Source organism: Aythya marila, assembly GCF_965140915.1.
Source record: "Aythya marila genome assembly, chromosome: 19".
Lineage (NCBI taxonomy): Eukaryota > Metazoa > Chordata > Aves > Anseriformes > Anatidae > Aythya > Aythya marila.
The window spans coordinates 1,049,853-1,070,506 of NC_139060.1; the positions used below are offsets into that span (position 1 = coordinate 1,049,853).

At 55.5% G+C, this 20,654-nt stretch overlaps 2 protein-coding genes across 6 annotated transcripts; one reads left to right on the forward strand and one right to left on the reverse strand.

Moving 5' to 3' along the window:
• Positions 1 to 3,171: 3,171 nt before the first annotated feature.
• TMEM203 (transmembrane protein 203) lies at positions 3,172 to 5,160 on the reverse strand. Its single transcript, XM_082775678.1, has one exon. The coding sequence runs from the start codon at positions 5,054 to 5,056 to the stop codon at positions 4,646 to 4,648; it is 411 nt and encodes a 136-aa protein (XP_082631804.1). The 5' UTR covers positions 5,057 to 5,160; the 3' UTR covers positions 3,172 to 4,645.
• On the forward strand, positions 5,147 to 20,280 carry NDOR1 (NADPH dependent diflavin oxidoreductase 1). 5 transcript variants are annotated; one of them, XM_082775668.1, is made up of 15 exons: positions 5,147 to 5,371; positions 5,869 to 6,003; positions 6,464 to 6,541; positions 7,059 to 7,156; positions 7,904 to 8,002; positions 8,472 to 8,573; positions 9,097 to 9,303; positions 9,668 to 9,789; positions 11,705 to 11,925; positions 12,301 to 12,408; positions 13,040 to 13,154; positions 14,079 to 14,225; positions 14,784 to 14,902; positions 17,524 to 17,618; positions 20,078 to 20,280. In XM_082775668.1, exons 1-15 carry the CDS (start codon positions 5,174 to 5,176, stop codon positions 20,220 to 20,222), a joined length of 1,989 nt encoding a protein of 662 aa, XP_082631794.1. In that variant the 5' UTR covers positions 5,147 to 5,173; the 3' UTR covers positions 20,223 to 20,280. The 5 variants fall into 5 exon arrangements, with proteins under 5 accessions (XP_082631794.1, XP_082631795.1, XP_082631796.1 ...); XM_082775669.1 differs by having other exon boundaries at positions 5,147 to 5,362; XM_082775670.1 differs by having other exon boundaries at positions 5,295 to 5,388.
• Positions 20,281 to 20,654: the final 374 nt, after the last annotated feature.

The following is a 20,654-nucleotide window of genomic DNA, read 5'->3' on the forward strand; positions in this document are numbered from 1 at the left end:
TCAGGGCAAGGATCAAGTCCTGGGAAACAAACTGGCTGGTCCAGGCTGCCAGGTGAAGTCCATTACCCCCCACTTCACAGGGAGCACTCACACCCCCACTGAGGGCAGCACCCACACGCCATGGCTCAGCCCTGTGCCACCCCTGTGTCCCCAAATGTACCTGGGAGCTCGCCTGGCCTCGGAGAGCAGGGCTGGGGGATGTGCAAAATGCAGGACAAGCTGCTTGCAGGTGAGCTCAGAGGCATGCAGGTGGACGTGGCATTGTCCCCCATGTCACACACCACGCCCTGGTGACATGGCTAGCTTGGGTCTGACGGGCCTGGGCGAGCCCCACCACTGGGCAGCAGCAGGAAGCTGCCCTGCTCCTCTGCACAGCGTTACAGCGAGGCTGCGGGATGCAGTCACTTGTCTGATCTTTATTGGTGTGCCCCTTCCTCGGGTTAATTAGCTGTGAGAGCCCTGGGAGCCCAAAGGCAGCCTCCCATCCCCAGGGGGATGCAGTGAGTGCCCTCTCCTGACTCAGAGCCTCCTCCTGCTCCTTGCCCCTCCATGTCCCACCATGGCCTCCATCCTGTTCAGCACTAGCCCTTGGCATCCTTCAGCAGACACCAGCAATGCCACCGCCTGCCCCAGCCTCACTCCCCCATCCTTACACCATCACCCCTGGCCCTCATCCGCCCTAGACCCATGCGAGTGACCCTGTGGCTGCAGGTGACACAGTGCCTGTGGCCCATGCACTCAGAATGACTTGTCACATTGTGGACACAGCCACAATTTGGGGACACAGAGCATGGGGGTGAACCCAGCAGCATGAGTTGGAAGAGGACCAGAAGCAGCCGCCTGCTTCCTCCCAGGTGACGTGACCTTGGTGTGCCATAGCTTGACACGAGTGAGCCATGGCCGGCTCCGAGCAAAAGGACCAGAGGCGTGCTTGGGGACATTGTGGCTGCACCTGGCTGGCACAGAGCCCTGGAAAACCACATCACAAGGTGACACAGGAGTGGAGGAAACTGGTCCCTGTGCTCGAGTCCTGGCGCCACCTAAGGGTTTGAAAGGAGTGAGCAAAATGGGTGCTCCTCTCCTGTGCTTTCAGTGCTGGATCCTAATGCCAGCTTAGCATGGGCCATTGAGAGTCACTGGGGACATTAATCCAGGTGCCACCTGACCGGAGGCTGGTGGGGAGCAGGGCACACCACACACCAGGGGCTAAGCGCCAGCATGGCCCAGCTGGGTAAGCTGGTGTCAGCCGAGGGATCCTGCTGGGCCAGACACTGGCTCTCCCCCTACTTTTCCATGACAACTTGGATGAGGCAGCATGAAAGAACAGCCTTCATCACTGTGTTGGATTTATGTAGCAAGGGTTTGGTAGTGGGGGGGGGGGGCTGCAGGGGTGGCCTCTGTGAGCAGAGCCCAGCAGCTGCCACAGGTCAGATCAGAGCCAGATCCAGATGGCTCCAAAAGGGACCCACTGCTGGACAGAACTGAGCCATGAGCGAAGCTGGTTGGGCCTCTGGAAGAACAGATTTTAGGAAGGGAAAACAAACAAACAAACAAACAAAAAACCCACAACATTGTGCTACAGCAGGTGGGAGAGAGGAATAGGAACCAGCCCTGCAGCCCCCCGGGTCAGTGCAGCAGGAGGGCAGGAGGTGCTGCAGGCACTGAAGCAGAAGTTCCCCTGCGGCCTGTGGAGAGGCCCTGGTGGAGAAGGTAGATCTTGGGAGAGCCCCCGAAAGGGGACTTGTGGTGGAACAGTTTTCTCCTGACAGATGGACCTCATGGTATGGAGCCCCATGCCCTGCTCAGCCAGGGCCCACTCAGCACCAGCAGGCCTGGCTGCATGAGTAACGTGTGAAGAGCAGCCAAAGCCCATGCTAACCACTCCCTTCTGTACAGAAGCAACCTCCTTCTCTCATCCTGGGAACCCGTGGGCATAGACAGGCACAACTCCTGTGTGCTCTGTAGCTGCTCATCACGCCATGCAGACGCAGCCTCCGGTCTCAGCCGTGCCATGCGTCTGGCTGGTGCCGTCTGTCCACACCGCTGCACGCGTAGGCTGCCTTGTCTGCACGTCCTCAGCAGCTCCAGGTGGACCATGCAGGGCTGCGCTGCTGTGGTGGCTCAGGACTTGCATCCTGGGGACATCAGCAGCAATGACTCCACGAGGTGGCTTTTCACGTCTACCTCAGCGGTGCTTTAGCTCAGGGGAACCCAGCCACTTGAGCTCTGCTGCCCTCAGATGGATTGTTTGGAGCCAGCCTGGTGATTTTTTTTTCCCCTTAACTTCTTAGTTTCCTTGCCATCTACTCAGAGTTAACAATGGGAAAAGAACTGATTCACTTTTCAGTCAGAAGTGCATTTAAGATAAAGCTGAATGATGAAAAGTGATCTCTTCTTTACAAACCTTTCCTGGGGAGTTCATCTGCTAAGGTCAAGGAAGCATCTGCTTGTGTCCTGAGAACAAGACAGCCTGCCAGCCATAGGGAAGAGAGAGGAGGCTCCCTCCTCCCTGGGCAGCTCTAGAGCACCAGGTCACTGGGGGTGGAGTCATCATAAATCTCATCATAAATGAGTAATTGTTGTGAGGACAAGTGGCCTCACATCTCCAGCACATTTACTAGTATTTGTCTAGATTCAGTATCTATTATCTATTACCTAACAACGGTTATCTATTATCTATTATCACAGAATCACAGAATCACAGAATTTCCTAGGTTGGAAGAGACCTCAAGGTCATCGAGTCCAACCTCCAACCTAACGCTAACAGCCCTACACTAAACCATATCCATATCCCTAAGCTCTACAATAAGATAAGCTCTTATCTCCAGTGACCATGGCTGAAAAGCAAGAGAATCATTGGGAGCTCCTAGTGCTTTACTGAATTACTGGATTATTGCAATTAATTATTGGAATTTACGCTCTTTGCTTATACTTGCTATCCTGGGCCACACTTCCCAGCCTGTGTGTCTATACCTGCTCACAGGGACTGCACACAGGTCCCCCTACTCCTACTCCTGGGCAAGAGCAGCCCTTGACCTCTCTTTCAAGTCCTATTCTATGCAAATTCTCTCCTTGAAGCCTTCAGCTCCTGCCCTTAATCATCACAGTAATATTTGTGCACTCCTTGTGGAGGCCTCAGAATTTGTAATGAACTTTTTCCAGGATGAAGCATCAGGCACCTTGCTAAAGAAAGCTTTTTTGAAAGGGAATATCCTGTGAGATCTGCTCTGAATTTGCACCACAAGTTTATACAATTAGCACACCAAAAAAATAAAATAAAATAAAAAAATAGAAATTGGTTGTTTATTTCCTGCATGCCTCTGAAGTCTAAAAGCAAACAGAAGTTACACAACAGGCTAGGTAATTATAGATTTTCTAGAACCCAGGTATGAATCTGAAAAAGTCTCTTTTATGCAACCTGAGATGCATCCTAATTTCTAAGATCACAACGAAGTCCCACTCTGCAGCAATTCTCAGCTCTTTTTTATTGCATGCTCTGCCAGCTACATCCCACCTCTTCTCCTGAATTTGAGAGCCCTTTATGCAGCAGTTTTCCATTTCAAGACCTTATCTCCATGAAACAGATCCTGAGAGCGCAGAGAGCACAGGGTGGTACCAGTGGGGTGGATGAGGCAGACACAGATGGGTGAGGGAGCAGTTGAGGCTCAACAGGAAGCCCAGGAGGTGTTTTGTTGCCACCATCATTGCAGAGAGGGCTTGACAATTAATTTTCCAAAGGAGAACCGTCGTCTGGGGCTGGGCACCAAAGCAACATGCAACATCTCAGGGTCAGGGGCAGACCCAGGTTCTCAGCACCCTTGTGGTGGCTGTGACACTGTGACAGGTGACACAGAGGTATGTCTTTGGTGCTGGGAGCTCCCCACAACATGGACATTTAACACTTCGATCTGTACATCTGGCTGAGCTACCCCTTGCCTTGCCCTCCCAGTACCCCCATAGCTTTATGTAGGAAATGGATCTGCAATACGAAGAAAAAAAATTACATTTCTGTTCAAAAACACACACATCAGTTCTCTCTGTCTCAGAGCACAGCCCCATAAAATCTCATCAATACACTGAAGGCACCAAGTACCACTCAGGGGAAAGTTGGAAATAAGTTAGCGTTGCTGTTGGTGACAACAGATCGATATGATTGTGGTCTCGGACAGGGTGGCGCAGGCGACGCAGCAGCTACGGTGCTTCTGGCCAGCGGCAGCCTGAGGTGTGTGAGGTGCCTACAGCAAACAACCAGCCTCCACGGGACTCCTGTTGTCCCAGCAGCAGTTTTAGGTACAAATGCTTTCTAGTAAAAAATAATAAATAAAATCAATCCTTCCATACACTTTTATTTTAAAATAAAATAACCGGCATACCAGACAGTGCCTGCACAATGCGATATTTTAAGACTAACACCAAGGACTACGTGAACCTGAAATAATGACGCTGCAAAAGGATCTTCTGAAGAGAGATATGTACACAGCTATGTACAAGGTGACGGCATGCTGTCGCAAGCCCTGCCTCTCACAGCACTGCACCTGCACCCAAAACCTCCGTCCAGAACCCAGGATAGCAGAAAGCCCCCGGGCGGCGCTGGGGTCCCCGCAGAGCCGGGTGTGCCAGCCAGGGCTGGCGCGGGGCTGCGGGCTCAGTTCACGCGGCAGGCCCGGATCATGAGCAGCTGGAGGAGGATGAAGACGGGCGACATGATGAGCCCGTACCACAGCTCCCGCGTGTGCTCCACCAGCTTCTGGCACAGCAGCATCTCGAAGACGAACTTGAGGCTGAGGATGGTGAGGATCCAGAAGAGCCGCAGCACGGCCAGCCGCTTCTCGCCGTCCTGGAACAGCCGCACCGAGACGATGGCGGTGAAGTAGGTGCTGAGGCCGTCGGCGGCGAAGAAGGGGACGAAGACGACCCACCAGGACAGCGCCGAGGCCTCGCTGTCCACCTTGAGCACCAGGAGCACGGAGAACACCAGCAGGGCCAGGCCGTGCAGGAAGATCTCGAAGGTGGCGAAGCCCAGCCACTGCACCAGCTCCCGCAGCGAGAACAGCATCGTCCCGGACCCGGCCCCAGCCCCGGCCCGGGCGCTCGGGGGCCGCCGCTCCGGGCGCACCGGGAGGGCCCCGCCCCGGCCGCCCCGCGGGGCCCGGAGCTGCGGCGGCGCCGCGCGATGACGGCGGCGGAAGCGGCGCGAGGTGGGTCCGGGGCCGGGCCCGGGCTGGCGGCGGGGCCCGGCGGCCGCGGCTCCCCCCGGGGCTGGGCGGGCAGGGCCGGGGCGGTGGGGCCGGGACGCGGCTCCCTGCGCGGGGCCGGGGGCGCCCGGGGGGACGGCGCTGAAATCGGCAGCAGGGCGCGGCTGGTGCTGGGGGTGTGCGGAGAGCGGGGGTGAGGGCGGGTGAAAGGAGCCTGGGCGCGGTGCGGTGCCCCTGGACCCTCCTCTGTGCCTTGGAAGCGGGGACGGGGCTGCAGCAGAGCCCGTGGGGCCCCTGCGGGACAGGGTGCTGGGACCAGGCGGGTGTCACTCGCTCAGCGCCGCCCGGGCTGGAATCGGGGTCATGGAACGGCTCGGGTTGGAAGGGACCTTGAAGGCCGTCTGGTTCCAACCCCCTGCCATGAGCTGGGATGCCACCCGCTCGATCAGGTTGGAAAAGAGAGCCCAGGTGCCCTGAATTGTGCCACTGTCACCAAACTGTTCAGCTATCCTCGTGCTTGCTGCTTGCAGTGTCAAGCCCTCAAATTTCACCTGAACCCAGAGCTGCCAGCGCTCCTTTGAAGCCAGAGTAGGGTGTTGGTGTGATGCCCAGCCCCGAGCAGGTCCGACTCTGTTTTGACTCCTGGTGATTTCTCTGGTTTTGTCTCTTGCAGATGGCAGAGCGGAGACTCCTCATTCTTTATGGCAGCCAAACTGGGACAGCTGAAGATACAGCTGAGAGAATAGGCAGAGAAGCCAAGCGCCGGCACTTCCAGTGCAGAGTAGAAGCACTGGACAGCTATGACGTGGTGAGTGGCTGTGTAGAGGGCTGCTCCAGACAGTTATGGTCTTGTTTCATCTCCAGCAAACCCATTTCTGGGACTCAGGCATCCTCCACCCATGCTGTGACCTCCTGTGTTTCACCACATCCCAGCTCTTTCCCCTTCCCGAGAGCAGCTTATGCTTAATTCAGCTGAAAATGTGAAAACTGAGCAATGACTCTTGGGATAGAGGCAGTGTTAGCTGGCACATGATCAGCCATGTCGTGCGTTTCTGCAAGGCAGGGAGCACCAAGGAGCTGATGCGGGGGGCAGCAGACGCTGCAGTGCCTGTAGAGGAGGCTGTGTCAGACGGGGCTGTGAGTTTTAAGCTAAATGGGGTCTGTCCTCAAGCTCAATGCAATTAGAGTGGCTGGGTCCAGACAGCTGGGGCATATCTTTGTAGGCTGCTGGCCTGAAGGTGCTTTCTCATGCTTGTTTGTGCCTGCAGGCAAACCTCATCAACGAGCTGTTGGTGGTATTTGTGTGCGCAACCACTGGCCAGGGTGACCCACCTGACAACATGAAGGTAGGACATGTTCTGTGTACATGGCTTTTATGTACCTGGCCTGTGACCTGATTTATTCCCTAGAGCAACTTGAGTGATGTTTGTTTTTTTTTTTTTGGAAGGGGGTGTTTTGGGGTAGCACATGTCATCCTGCACGATGGTGTGAAATGGATGTTTGCTCACTCAGAGCAGCCTTTTGGGGCTTGCCTTCAGTGGTAGTCTGCTACTGCCAATCTTGTTTGGGGCTGAGAAACTTCTGTCACTGATGGGACATGAGCTGGTGAGATTTCAGCAGCTTTAACAGCTGAGATGGACCCCGCAGTAGCAAGGTCCTTGGGTTTGTGGAGGGCTCACAGAGCTTTGTTTTCCTCCCATTGTCAGTGGTAGCTGCTTTCAGGTGCCACCTTTGTAGAAAGCCGTGCTCCCCACTCTGTCAGGACTCAGGCAGAAGGGGTCCTGAGGGTGTGCAAGGGGGGAGCCAGCAGCCAGGGTAGATGTCTGTGCACAGCAACATGACTCCTGGCCCTGTCCTTCGTAGATGTTCTGGAGGTTTCTGTTCCGGAAGAACCTGCCACCTTCTTCCCTCTGCCAAATGGACTATGCTGTGCTGGGTCTTGGTGATTCCTCCTATCCCAAGTAAGTAGCTCTGGTGCTCCTTGTGGCTCAGATGAGACAGTGGTTGGGCAATAGAGGGGGCAAACAGAGGCAAAACTTGGCTCTAGAGCAGCAGCTCGGACAAAACATAATTCCTACCAGCCTTCAAAATCCTTTCCCTACCAGCCCAATGTGCCTCCAAAACCCAAGAATTGGGCTTCTGCCCATTTCTTTCCTCCTGGCCTTCTCAAATAGATGCTTTGCAGTGTCTCAGACGCTGTCTCCCAGTCAATTTTTACAGACGTGCTCTTTTCTGAATTACAGGAAAGCCTGCACCACAGAAATGTCAGTGGGCAAGGCTAACAGGAGGCATCAAACATAATTTTAGGTGGCAGCCAGCCCTATTGGTCTCAGTTCTCTTCCAGAAGGTTGTTCCCATGTCCCCAACAGAGCTGTAGTGGGGCAGGAGGGGAGTGTGACGGGGCGCTGTAGGGCGCTGAGGGACCAGAGGGAAGGAAGCATTTCTCTTTCTGGGTCACAGGCTGTCCTGAAGGAAATCTGGACCCCTTTGAGTCCCTGGGCTGGGCACATCTCATGTGGCTCTGTGAGTGGTAACAGCAGCTTCTCTGAGCTGTCCCACAGCAGAGCCATGGGCTGGGCGTGTGTGTGTGTGTTGGGTCGGGCTGGACCTGCCCTTGTGCTGCTCTGGTAGCTCCGGCAGCGTGTGCTGGCTTGTGTGTCGTGTTGGAGGAGCCCTGCCCTCCACGGCTGTGATTATTCTCTGCCTAGGTTTAATTTTGTTGCCAAGAAGCTGCACAAACGGGTACTACAGCTTGGGGGCAATCCCCTGCTGCCAGTGGCACTGGGAGACGACCAGCATGACTTGGGGTAAGTGCCCAGTGGAGGGGTGGCAGGAGGGGAGGCCCTGAATTGCACTATGATTTTGTCCTTGGGCTGATGGCAGGGCTGTGTATGCTCTACTCCTGCACTCCAGATGTGGTCAGTGGCCTCTTCCTGCTCTGTGTGAGCATGGTGGTGTCTGCTCAGACCTCTCCGGTGCCAGGGCTGGGTTGATTTCCTTTACTGGGATGTCCTGTGACCCCCAGCATGTGCCAAGGTCTTGCAGAACTGCAAGGAGTGACCGCCTGTGCTGCGAAAGGGCAACAGAGGTGGTGTCCCAGGGCTGGTCCAGCATTGTCCAGGTGCAGCATCAGGCCCACCAAGAGAGCAAAAAACAGTTGTTCGTGGCACTGCAGCATTCCTCTTCTGTGGCAGCAGTGTATTCTGCTGGTGTGGCATCTCTGGGGCCTGAAATGATGGTGACAGAGTCACAGCTGTCTGAATCTCCTCCTTGCAGGCCAGATGCAGTGATTGATCCTTGGCTCCTGGCGTTATGGGACAAGATCCTCGCCTTGTATCCTCTTCCTCCTGGCCTTGAGATCATCAGTCCTGATGTACGGTAAGCGCAGAGGGCTGCTGGGACCGGCTGGCATGAAATGGCTTCCATGGCTGTTCTCTGGGGTGGACACATGCCCACATGCCCTGCTTTGACCAGGAAGCCTCCCTGCACAGCTCCCAGAATCCCAAGCATTCCTTGTACTTTGGCCGTGGGTGGCCTAACTTCTCCCACTAGATGGGATGTCCTCTTGTCCCCTGGCTGTGCATATTGGATTATCAGCTGCCCTGGCAGGGTTCTGCCCATTTCCCTGTCCCAGTGCCTCTCTGCCCTTGGCTGCCCTGCTGAGCCATGTGCCTAGCCAGCCTCACTTTGCCTGCCCTGCCACCTTTGGGATCTCCTTCTAGCAGACTGGCTGTGTTGTGATCCCTTTCCACAAACCAGCTCCAAGGTACAGGAACAAAGGGAGTTGAATATTTTGGGAGACTTCAGGGCCTCTCCCTATCTCCAGCTTCTAGAGCTAAGGTACCAGAAAAGCTGTGACATGGAGGTAACTGCACTGACTGCATTGCTCTCGTTCCCACAGTCTGCCCCCAAAATACACCCTGCACTACCTGTCTGAGGACTCCATGCACCCTGATGGTGACCTGCTCCAGCCTACAGCAGCCAGGGCTGTTCCCTCTGAGCTACATCCCTTTGCTGCCCGGATGGTGTCCAACCAGCGTGTCACAGCAGAATCCCATTTCCAGGATGTCCGGCTCATTGAGTTCGATATTGTGGGATCAGGGATCACGTGAGCATTTTTTCGACTCTCCCTACCTTTTCTGTGCAGGATCAGGTGTCCCATAACCTTTCTTTTTCTTCCTCTTCCCTTCTTCAGTAACACTTGAGACTGCAACTTGTTTCCTACAAATGTGGTCCTGGCTGTACTGTACCATTCCATGAGAAAGCCAGGGCGTGGAGGGATGTGTGGCAGTGTGGGTTCTGCTCGTGGAGCAGCTCTTTGCCTTGTAAGGTTAGGGAGCGCAATGTTAGTGACACTGAGAATTTGGCTGCGTTGTGGCCTCTCCCCTGCTCTGGGTGCTGGTTGGGGTTGTGGTGCAGTGCCTGCAGGCCTGCCCCTTAGCTGTGCTCAGCCGGTCCTGCTGCATCTGCAGGTTCAGCGCAGGAGACGTGGTGATGATCCAGCCTCAGAACTGCCCTGAAGACGTGCAGCAGTTCTGCCAGCTCCTGCGCCTGGATCCAGACAGAAGCTTCTTGCTGAAGCCCACGGAGCCTGGTAGGTCCTGCTGGCTTCTCCTTTCCCTCTCTGCTGGGACAGGGAAGCCCACTGAGCCTGGAGCTCTGCTTTTCCTTTGCTTTAGACCCAGTAAATAAGGCACTGAGAGTGGCTGATGCATACATAACATCTGCCTGCCTTGCAGTGCTGGGGCTCTCCTTCCCTCCCAGCTCTGTGCATGTGGGTCCGATAGTAGGGCTAATGTAGAGAGGGGCCCAGTGGTACCCGGGCTGCGCCTGTGCCTTTTTGTCTTTGCCAGCCCTGAGTGTGAAGGATCCTACACACTCCCCAGCCCAAGACCCAAATCAGATTGCTCGCAGTTCTACCCCCATCCATCTCTGATTCCTTGCTGGGGTACACAGGTCCCCCTGCTTTGCCTGCACCCCAGCATCCTAATGCAGGTGCTTCAGCAGCAATACATTGGCACCAACAACTAGAAAGAATCCCCACAGGTATCCACAGCCTAGGCACTGTGGATACCCCACAGGTATCCACAGCTAGGCACTGACGTGGCTCTGCAGTCTTCATGGCACTGGGAGAGTTTTCTATTCTCTCTTTTTCTGTTCTCTCTCTGGTGTGCCCAGCTCCTCCCTGAGCAGAGCACACTCCACACTGACAGTGAAACAGGATCCCACAGAGATCACAAGGAATTGAAGATAGGAAGTAACTTTGAGATTTGAGAACTACTGGAAAACTCACCCCAAGACCTTCCTGTGCCTCAATTTATGAGGCTCTGACCTGTGTTTTCATTTGTTCCCTTCTTTCCTGATTGTGTCTGGGAGTGAAGGAACACAGACATCTTCAGCATCACACTCTTTTTGCCCATACAGGGAGAGCACATGAATCCCTTGATAGCCTCCTCTACAACCTTCCTGGTGTGGTCTGCACTAGGAAAGGAGAAGTTCTGGACCTTTCAAAGGATGCAGAGCAGTTGCCAGCCCCTCTGCTTGCTGCCAGCTGAAGCTAGACAGTGCTGTGAGGACCCTCCGATGGGCTTCTGCGGCCCAGGAAGAGTCCAAGCCACTGTGATAGGGAAGAGCTGTTCTGTCTCCAAGATGCCACAGCTCCATCCCCACCGTCTCTGAGTACTCTTGTTCCCGATCTGTCCCAGCATCAATCCCTGGCATTTCAGTCCACCTGCAGGGATCTGCCTCTCATGAAGAATCTCTCTCATGAAGACCCTGACCCATGCACCTGCAGATCAGCATGTGAGCATCCCCATCCTTTCAGGAGTCTGTCAGGCTGTAAAACACATTGCTGTCAGTTTGGCTTGATTGATCAGATGTCAGATTTTGCAGAGAAATTCTGTGGTCCTTTTTTTTGGTAGCAGTGGTCAGGACTATTTTCATCCTTTCTTTCACCCCACCTGCTGCTGCACAAGGAAATGTTCTCAGCATCCACAGAGGTTACAGCAGGCACCTGCTCTTTAGCTGCTCCATTGAGACTATATTTCCTGTCTTCCCCTCTCCACCTCTTTGACTGTCCCTCAGTGCTGTGATTTTTGCCTGGCAGGCAAACCCAAGACTCAGGATGCTTCTCACACCCTTGGGAGGGAAGGAGGAGACAAGGACAGGCCCAGCACATAGAATACTGCTGTTTGTTTCCACTATGGTGTGTGGGCAAGGTGGGATGCATACGTGTATGGCCGTGTCCAAAAACACCTAAAAACAATTAAGGGAATGCTCAGCACCACTGACTTTCTCTGTTGCAAGCCTGTGTGCTTGCAAAGCAAGTTAGGGAGAGCAGGAGGGAGTGGGAGCATATCAGGGGGAGCAGCAAAGGTGGTGGCTAAAGCCAGTTCCACTAGCGCCTTCGTGTAGTGTGTGGATGCCCCCAGGCAGCATGGTTACCCTTGTTTGAATGTCTGGGGAGTGCCAGAGCTAGCCCTAAGCTCGCCCTTGTGCCACACTTGCAGGCACAGCCCTCCCTGCCCTCTTGCCACAGCCCTGCACCATCCGGCACCTGGTCACCCACTACCTGGACATCTCCTGCGTGCCGCGGCGCTCCTTCTTCGAGCTCTTGTCCTACTTCTCAACGAATGAGCTGGAGCGGGAGAAGCTGCAGGAGTTCAGCTCTGCGCAGGGCCAGGAGGAGCTGTACAGCTACTGCAACCGGCCCCGCAGGACCACTCTTGAGGTACGCCTGGGGAGTACGGTGGGACCATCCGTGAGGGCTGTGCCATTGCCTAAAGCACCCAAAGCAGAGGAGGCAGTTGATGGAAGAGTATTTTCTTGACTTTCTCGAGGAATTTAATTTACTTCACCCATTTTCTGAAGTGTCCTTGGATTAAGCAGGCTAGGACCTGCTCTAAATTCTCAAGGCTCTCATGGTTTCTGTGCCACAGACTGGGGATGAGGGCAGGGCAGTGGGACAGGGAGATTGATGCTCAGAGATACGTGCTGTGGTACCTTCAGCCAAGGGCAGTGTGGGACAGCATTATGGGTGAGCTTCTGCTGCCCCGAAAAAGCAGATATGGGGTGCACCAGGTCTCACCTCTCTGTGGCTTTACAGGCCCTTTGGGATTTCCCTCACACGACATCTGCCATTCCCCCTGAATACCTGCTGGACCTCATCCCTCGCATCAGACCCCGTGCCTTCTCCATCGCCTCCTCTCTGCTGGTAAGAGCTCAGCCCTTCTTGGCCTTATGATGGGCTCTGAGCTGAGTGCCAGGGCACTGCTGGTGCTGTGCACACCACAGACCTTCAAGCTGTAGTCCCTGATCCTGTGAGCACCCATAGCCTACCCGAGACCCTTCTGCAGGTAAGGGCATTTGTTCTCCTGCAGCCCTGCAAGTGCTAGGGTTGACGCAGTGCAGAGCTGTGCTGCTCTTGTCACAGGGAGCTGTGGAATGTGGTGCCACAGAGGCTGGGAGGCCCCTGGCCGCGGCAAAGGGGTAGTGCTGCTCCTGCTGCTGCCGGGAGGTGGCGGTGGGACCCGGCCTGGGCGGCCTGGCAGGCATCAGCCCAAGCACTGGTGGCATGGACCAGGGTTGGACTGAATCTGTCACTGTTTTCAGCTACACAGAGCATTCTCATGGCAGTGCTGCTCTGGGAAAACCTTCCATAGCTGAGAAAGTTTGGGGCAAGGATTGCTCTGTTCTGTGCCCAAATGGCTGTTCCAAGCTGGGATGTGCATTGCAGATCCCCTGGCAGGAGCTGGGCATGGACTCTGTCCCTGGAGGAGGCATTGGGTGCTTCCTGCAGAGCTGAGCCAGGCATCTCGTTTCTCATGGCTTCTGTCTGCACACAGGCTCACCCCGACCGGATCCAGATCCTCGTGGCAGTAGTGCGGTACAAGACGCGGCTCAGCAAAGCCCGCCGTGGTCTGTGCTCTACCTGGTTGGCTTCCCTCAACCCAGAGCAAGGTAACTTTACATGCACAGTGTGAGGACCTTGGGTGCTTGCCACAAAGCACAGTGGTCATCCCATGGGACTGTGGTGGTGTGTGCAAGCCACGTGCTGGAATTGTCTCGACCTTTGGTGGAACACCACTGTCAGGAGAACAGGCTGAATGCATGGTAGCTGCCCTTCTTTGCTGCTCCCATCCTCTTCAGAGCACGGTGTGCTCCCTTAGCTTACCCTCAGCACTGTGAGCTCCTCATTTTCTCTGTCATTCAACCCTCCTGCTCCTAGTGCCATTGTGCCCCACTCCCCACAGGGGACTGCTCCTGGCATCCTGGAGCTCATATTGCTCTGACTGCTGGACACCTCTAGCCTCGTTACATCAGCTCTTGGAAGGATTGTCCTTCCTATGAGCATAGGCATCCTGTCCTGCGAGACTTGTGTGTGCTGCTCTTCTGCTTTAACCACAAAACCTCTCCAGCTGGGTCCCCATGCAAATGTGACAAACGTACAAGTTCTCCTTGCAGAAGGATGGTGGGGGATTGCTCCAGGACAGGATGGGGATCTTCACACTGCTCCTTTGGCTCCCAGAGGAAGCAGGCTTTGCTCTCCTTTACAGGGTAGCCAGGTAGAGATTTCCACTGCTGTCTTTATCCAGGCACCAGCTGTGTGAGGAGGAGGCTGTCCCAGTGCCCTTGTGCTGGGGGGCTCTTGCTTTGTTCTGGGGTTGACTCAAGTCCTTGCAGATACAGTCCTGAGACAGCTGAAGGGCTTTTTACACACACACACACACACACACACTCTGTTCTTTTGGTACCACGATGCTGGGTGGTGGTCAGCCAGGCACAGTATGCATCTCTGGAGCACTGTGGAAGGGCTGGATGCTGGGTCCAATATTGTGGGTGCAGTGGTGTGGAGTGATGCTGGTCAGTCTGTTTGTTTGGCAGGTGATGTGCGAGTCCCTCTTTGGGTGAAGAAAGGAGGAATGAAGTTCCCAGCTGACCCTGACACCCCTGTGATCATGATTGGCCCTGGCACAGGGGTGGCACCTTTCAGAGCAGCAATACAGGAGCGGGTAGCACAAGGATGGAAAGGTGAGGGGCAGTCGTCAGGGGAACTCGGGGTGCAGGCAGGTCTGTGTTCAGCACAGGGGAAGGAAGGACTGGGGGCTCTGGAGGGTTTGGACAGGCCTCAGCGTTGCTGTGGTTGGGTGGAAGCAAGCTGGGCTCTGGAGGAGTCAGCACCAGAGTTGGTGTGTGCTGCCTGTGTGATTATTCACAGGCTGTGCTGCCAGGTTGCCCCGTGGGGCAGGGCAGGGCTCTGCAGCGGCTCACTGTCATCTCCCTGTAAGTGGAGTTGGGTTGCTGAGTTCGTCTTCTGCTGTGCAAGGAGTTGTGCCTCTGTCCTTGTTCCATCCGCATTGCCCTCACTTTCAGCGGGAAGCTGCAAATGGGCTGGTGGAGGGAAACAGCACCTGGGGCTCTCCCTGCCCTACCTGCCAACCTCCTGCGTTCCCAGCACACAAGGACCTCTGGTTGCCACAGGTCACCTGCGGTCAGGCTCACACAACTCCTGAGATTTGTGGGTGCCAGTTGCCCCCAGCCATTGCAGGGTGTTTGTTCCACCCAGCCCTCATGGTCTGCTCTCTGCAGGGAACTGCTTGTTCTTTGGCTGCCGCCAGAAATCCAAGGACTTCTACTGCCAGGCAGAGTGGGAAGAGCTGGTGACAAAGGGCTTCCTGACACTCTTCACGGCCTTCTCCAGGGACCAGGTTAGTTCTTCGAGGAGGAGAGGAGCATCTCAGGCAGCACTGATGGGGGCCTGCTAGTGTTTCTGGCCCCTATGCCTGTTGGCATGGTCTGTGAAGGGCCTGGTGGGGTGGCACAGTGGTCACCTCGCTCCCCTGCATCACCTGAGTGCTGGCCAGGATTGCCACTGGCAGCACAGTGCTGCTGCCTGGCTGGGACACAACTGGCTGAGCTGAGCTGGAAAGGTCACTAGGACGGGACTGGCGAGTGCCAGAGCAGATAAGGTGTTAGCCAGCTTTGTTTGGCTGGACCACGTGAGTGATAAAAGGCTCCCAGGCCCCTCAGAGGGGTCACCAGGCAATAACTTTTCTTGGTTGAATGCCACCCTCCCCACTGTGTCGCTTGATCACTGGCTGAAGCTGAGGAGCTTTGGCCTCCTGCCCTGTTTCATGGTACCTCCATGCCACCTCCCCAGAGCCTCAGCTGCAGAGGCGGAGGCTTCCCAGAGGGAAGAGCACCCCACTCCTCAGCCCTTCATTTTGCTCCCAAGTTTCCCAGGCAGTGTCCTTGGTGGGCAGCTCTTCCTCAGCCCCCCTCTGGGCTGCAGGGTTTGTTTTTTTAAAATTGCAGGAGTGGCTGGGCGAGCTGGGACTCTGACTGCGTTGCCCAGTCCCTTGACGGCATCAGAAGCTCAGCCTGGCTTTGAAATAGAGATCTGATAAAAAGGGTCAGTGAGGACTGGTATTCCTGGGTAGCTCAACTGCACCAGTCCTTTTCTTCTGGCTGTGTGTATGCACTGACACTAAGCCAGCATCTTTCATCTGGTCACTTGTAAAGCACGAGTTGAATGCTCTGTGAAGGTTTTCCAAGCCTTTGATTAACGGGAGCGGCTCTGCAGAGTTTTTTTTGGATGGCTACTCTGACTTTTCACTGATGGCTCACACAGTGGAGGGGAAATGTGCAGCTCCCCAAATCTGGGGAGCAGCCCCAGAGCCTCCTCCTGCCCTCCAGACTCTGTAGGGACAGGTCTGGCTTCAGCATGTGCCTCCCAGCCTCTCATCTTTGCTGACTTCACGGAACAAAGCAGGTTGTCATAAGGGTCTTCTGCCTCATCCTTGCAGTTTTTTTCACAGGTAAGCAAGTGGCAGCAGAGCCAGGTGGGATGTGCTGCATCAGGACATTGTGCCTGGAGTTCTAGCAGATGTTAACTTGTCAGAAATCTATTTTCAAAGAGCCTGGCAGTCTCTTTGAGCTGGGATGCTCCACAGCTGAGAAGGATTTCCCTCTTCTCTCTGAGGTGCCCTTTGCAGTGACCTTCTGTCACACCGTGTCTGCCCTGCAGAGCAGACTGATCCCTGCCTAATGCGCCTGTCGCTAATTCTCAGCAGGATGCCCTGGGGTTGAGCTGAGACGTCATGACCTGAGTTTGTCACTTGGGTGCTCTGGTTTCTAGGTAGCTTCAGGTCCTTAAGTGACCTGCTCAGAGCCCTGGCCTTGCTGGTCGAGCCTCTGTCAGCACTTATCTGATTAACGTTAATTATGCTGAAGCTGAGCTACTGGCTGGCTGGGTTGGTGTTTGCAACAGGCTTGCTTACCTCCTGCAACTCACACGGCTGGGCTGGGGCTGTGGAGCTGGGCCCAGGGATGACCTGCCTCTGTGCACTGGAACTGCAGGGGCCCCGTGGGACCAGCTGGCTGTACGGTGACAGCCCTGGGGACAGCCAGTGCTGTGTGGGGTGTTCCCACGCACACCTCCAGACTGCGGGCAGCGCGAGCCTGGGATGCAGCAAGAGCCTTGATGCCCGTGGGGCTGGATGGGAGGTGGGGCGACGCAGGGAGGAGGCTGCGTCTGCAGCTCACCTCACCCCTTTGCAGAGCCTGGCGTGGTGGGACATGCAGCAGAGGGCCTGGCCTGCATCACAGTGTCACCTTTGTCACGGAGGAGCTGTCTGGGCCGGCAGTGAATTCAAGCACGTTGGCCATGGAGTTCCTCTTGGGCGGGCGCCAGGGCCGTAGGCAGGATGCTTGAAGTCTTGTGGCTTAACCCTTTGGAAGCTCTGCTCAGCCGGTCTGTGCTGTGCCAAGAGCCAGACGTACCCGGTCTCTCAGTGCAGTGGAGGGGCAGGGAGTGGGACTGATGCCAGCCCTGCTGGCTTCCTGCCCTTTTGTTCTGTCCCAGTCCTTCAGCTGGTGACAGGACAGGCACCAGCAACCAACGGTACGAGAAAGGGTCTCTGTCCAGCAGCAACCCTGGCACAAGGGGCTGTGGAGCCTCCTCTGCCCATGCAGGGAGAGGAGGGAGCCCTCGGCGGGTACCCTGGTTCACAGCTCTGCACCCTTGGCTGTTCTCTGGAGCTGACAGCAGGCGGGGAGCAGCCAAGGAGTCTGGGGGCTATTTGGGGGGCTTTCCCCACCCAGCTCCTGCACCCACCTCCCACTGACCCTGCCTGATTGCAGCGGTCTGGGTGTGGGATTCCGCTTCCCTGTGCAAGAGTTGGTCCCACTGCTTTGCCAAGCTACCGGTGCCCCCCACTTTCCAAAGGGGCTGTGCTGCTTTGGGCTCTTGTGAACAGCCCCTGGGAGAAATCCCAAGGGCCATGAGTGCTGGGGCTACTGGCAGGCTCAGCGCTGTGTTTCCCTGCAGGAGGAGAAGGTGTATGTTCAGCACCGCATCCAGGAGAACCGAAGGCTGGTGTGGGAGCTGCTGACCAGCAGGAGTGCTCATGTCTACCTGGCTGGGTGAGTGAGGTCTCCCTACAGGGACCAGGGGAATAGGGTCACATATGGTTGCTTCTCCAGTTCCCTGGAGGCTTTTCCACTGCCCAACCTCCAGAGTAGTGCTTGCACCCCAGCATGTCTTAGGGGCCTAGAGTGGCTGCTGCAGAAGGACTGCCTGTGTGGTTCCTCCTCCCTTTGCATCCTGCTTGGTGAGCCCTGGGCTGAGAGGGCCATTTCTCACCTACCCTGCACTCTGGTTAGGAGGGGCAGAGCTGACACCATGGTAAAGCTGCTTCAGCTGACCCTGTGTGCCCGTCCGTCCCTCCACCTGCCAGTGCCTGTGGCTGGTGTCACCTCCCAGCAGGGGCTGCCTGGCCTCTGACCCATGGCAAGTCCATGTGTGGGAGAGCCTCTCTTCACAAATCTCTCCTCCAGCGGGGCTTGTTCAAACTGTGCCAAAATACTTGAGCAGGTCCTGCAGCTGCTCGGGTGGGCAGGAGTCTTCTGAAGCAGTGGCTTTTGGGACCTTTGGCACATCCTGGCTGGCTCTTTGCACCCAAGACTGCCTCCCAGGGGCAGGGATGGGCCACTGTGACAGCTCAGCCATTTGCCAGCTGCTGAGCCTGGGCTGGTTGGAAATCTCCAAGTGGTGTCCAAAAATTGGGGGTTGGGAGCATTTGGAGGCAGAGCATGTGCAGCTCTGTTCCTAGCTCTGTGACTCTTTTCCTGGGCAAACCACTTCACCCACCTGCCCTTGGTGCTGCCTGTATGGCAGGGAGGAGGCTGCTCGCCTGCTGCCTGGGCAAGTGTTGTGAAATGCAATGGGCTCTTTGAGCTGATGAGAGGGAAGTGGTGGTGTTTGTCCTGCAAACCCTGTGACCTAGAAAGCACAGCACAAGCCCTGCTCCTGTGCCTTGCTGTCGACACAAGCAGCAATTACAGGAGGCTCTTTCCTGCCTGTCCTCACGAGAGCAGGAACTTCCCGGTGCCTTGCAGAGTGAGACCAGCCTCGCTGCATTCCCGGGAGAAGGAGAATTTTGCTGACTACCCAGGAAGCGTGGGCCAGGCTGCTGGCCACCCCATCACTCCTGTGCTGGCACTGCTGCCTCTTCCATCGTGCCTCCCCGCATTGCAGGGCTTCCTGGGACCCTCACCCCAAAGTGGTGATTCCTACCCACAGACATGGGGCTCGGGTTTGGTTTGGCTCCCTCAAGCTGTACGCCTTGGAAAGAGCAGAGCTTGCATGGCTCTCACCACTGCAGGATTTTGGAGGGGCCATGAAGATGGGTGCTGGTGTTTGGGACGTCAGGGTTTTTCTGAGACCTGCCTCCGTGGCCAGTCATTGTCCCATGGTCCGTCCCTGGCACAGGGGTGGCTCTCAGCCCCGAGCAGGCAGCTGGGAGCCAAGGCTGTATCTTCTCACTAACTGTGCCTTGCTTATCTAGCCCAGGGGCCAACATGGTGAGAGCCTCTTGCTTCTGCAGGAGATAGATATTTGACATGTTTTCCATCACAGACACGACTACATTATCTTGCACTTGCATATCAATGCCTGACTCAGAAATAATACAAGTCTTCCAAAAACAGAAGACCTCCTTTCTGTGTATTTTGGGACATTAATCAGCTTCAAATGCAAATCAAAATTCTGCCTCATTCTTTAGAAACAGCGAGGACATTGCCAGATGCTCATGCCAATTGGAGCTGTCTGGGAATTTTTTTTTTTATTAGATGTTTTTAGTAGCACAGTTCATCAAATGAAACTCTCCAGGAAAAAGTCTGAATTTCTTATTTCCCATAAGAAATAACTGCACTTGGAAACGTTGAATCCTATTTGGGTATTTTTTACACAGAAGCTCATGTTTACTTCATCATTTCTCTTACTTTGAGGTTCTGACTTTCATTACAATTGTCACCATCAAAACAATCATTTTAGATTTATTGCAAGGAGACAGTGGGTGGACTGAAGTGGCTGTGTTCAGTCTCCTCTGCCCAGCTCACGATCAGACACGTTTTGCATTGAGTGTCTCCCCTGAGATGAAAGAATCATTTCCTGACCTTGTGCTAATAAATTATAACTCATGCCTGTTCCCTGTGCCCCTCTAATGATGCTGATGGGAAATGAAATGGTACAGGGTCCAGAGCTGAGGGCACTCAGCTGTGATGCTCCTCAGCAAGGGACTAGGTACTGAGGCCACATCCTTGCTTGCAAGTGCCAGTGCTTAAAAGCCCTGCATGGATAACAGCGCTGCTTTCTAGGGAGCAGTACCAGCTGCCTCCTGAAGCCTGTCATTTATTCTGTGCCAGGGAGCCCGTGTTGCAGGGTGAGGCAGGTTCCCACCAGCCCAGCTCGGTGTCAGCCTGTATGGCCAGGCTTGTGGTGGGCCAGCTGCAGGGACTTGCTGCCTCACTGGAGCACAGGGAATGTGGATGTGCCCCTGGTTTTCCTGCTTGCCCATCACATCACCTGCTCTCTCTTCCAGGAATGCCAAGCAGATGCCAGCAGCGGTGGCTGAAGCCTTGCAGTCAGTGTTGCAGCTGGAAGGTGGCCTGTCGCCCTCCGAAGCAGAGAAGTATTTAACAGCCCTGGAACAGACCCAGCGCTTCCAGTCTGAAACCTGGTCGTAAGCGTGGCTCCCTGCCTCCCCCTTCCCTGTGAGCTGTGCCTGAATAAAGGAACCAGCAAAACAAACTGCCTCTGGCATCATCCTTGGGCTGAGATTCTCCCACCCAGGGCAGGGGTCTGATGGAGGGGTTGGATTTACCCAGCCTGCCCTTCCCTAATGGCAGCAGGGCCACAGCGGGCAGGGGGATTCCTCTCCTGGGGGTGTGGGTGAAGCCTGGCTCCCCGTGTCTGCTCCCTGCTGGGGCAGAGGTGAGAGCTCTCTGTGCTGGGATGCTGCTGGCTGGCTCCTGTGGGGGTCCGAGCTGCTGTCCTGGGACTTCCAGCTCCCAGGGCCCCCGTACTGGATGAGCAGCACCCGTGGGCATTGCTAGAGCTATGGCTTTGGGGTGGCCGTTGTTTGTGGTAGGACCTAAAGGAAGTGAGCTGTTGCATGG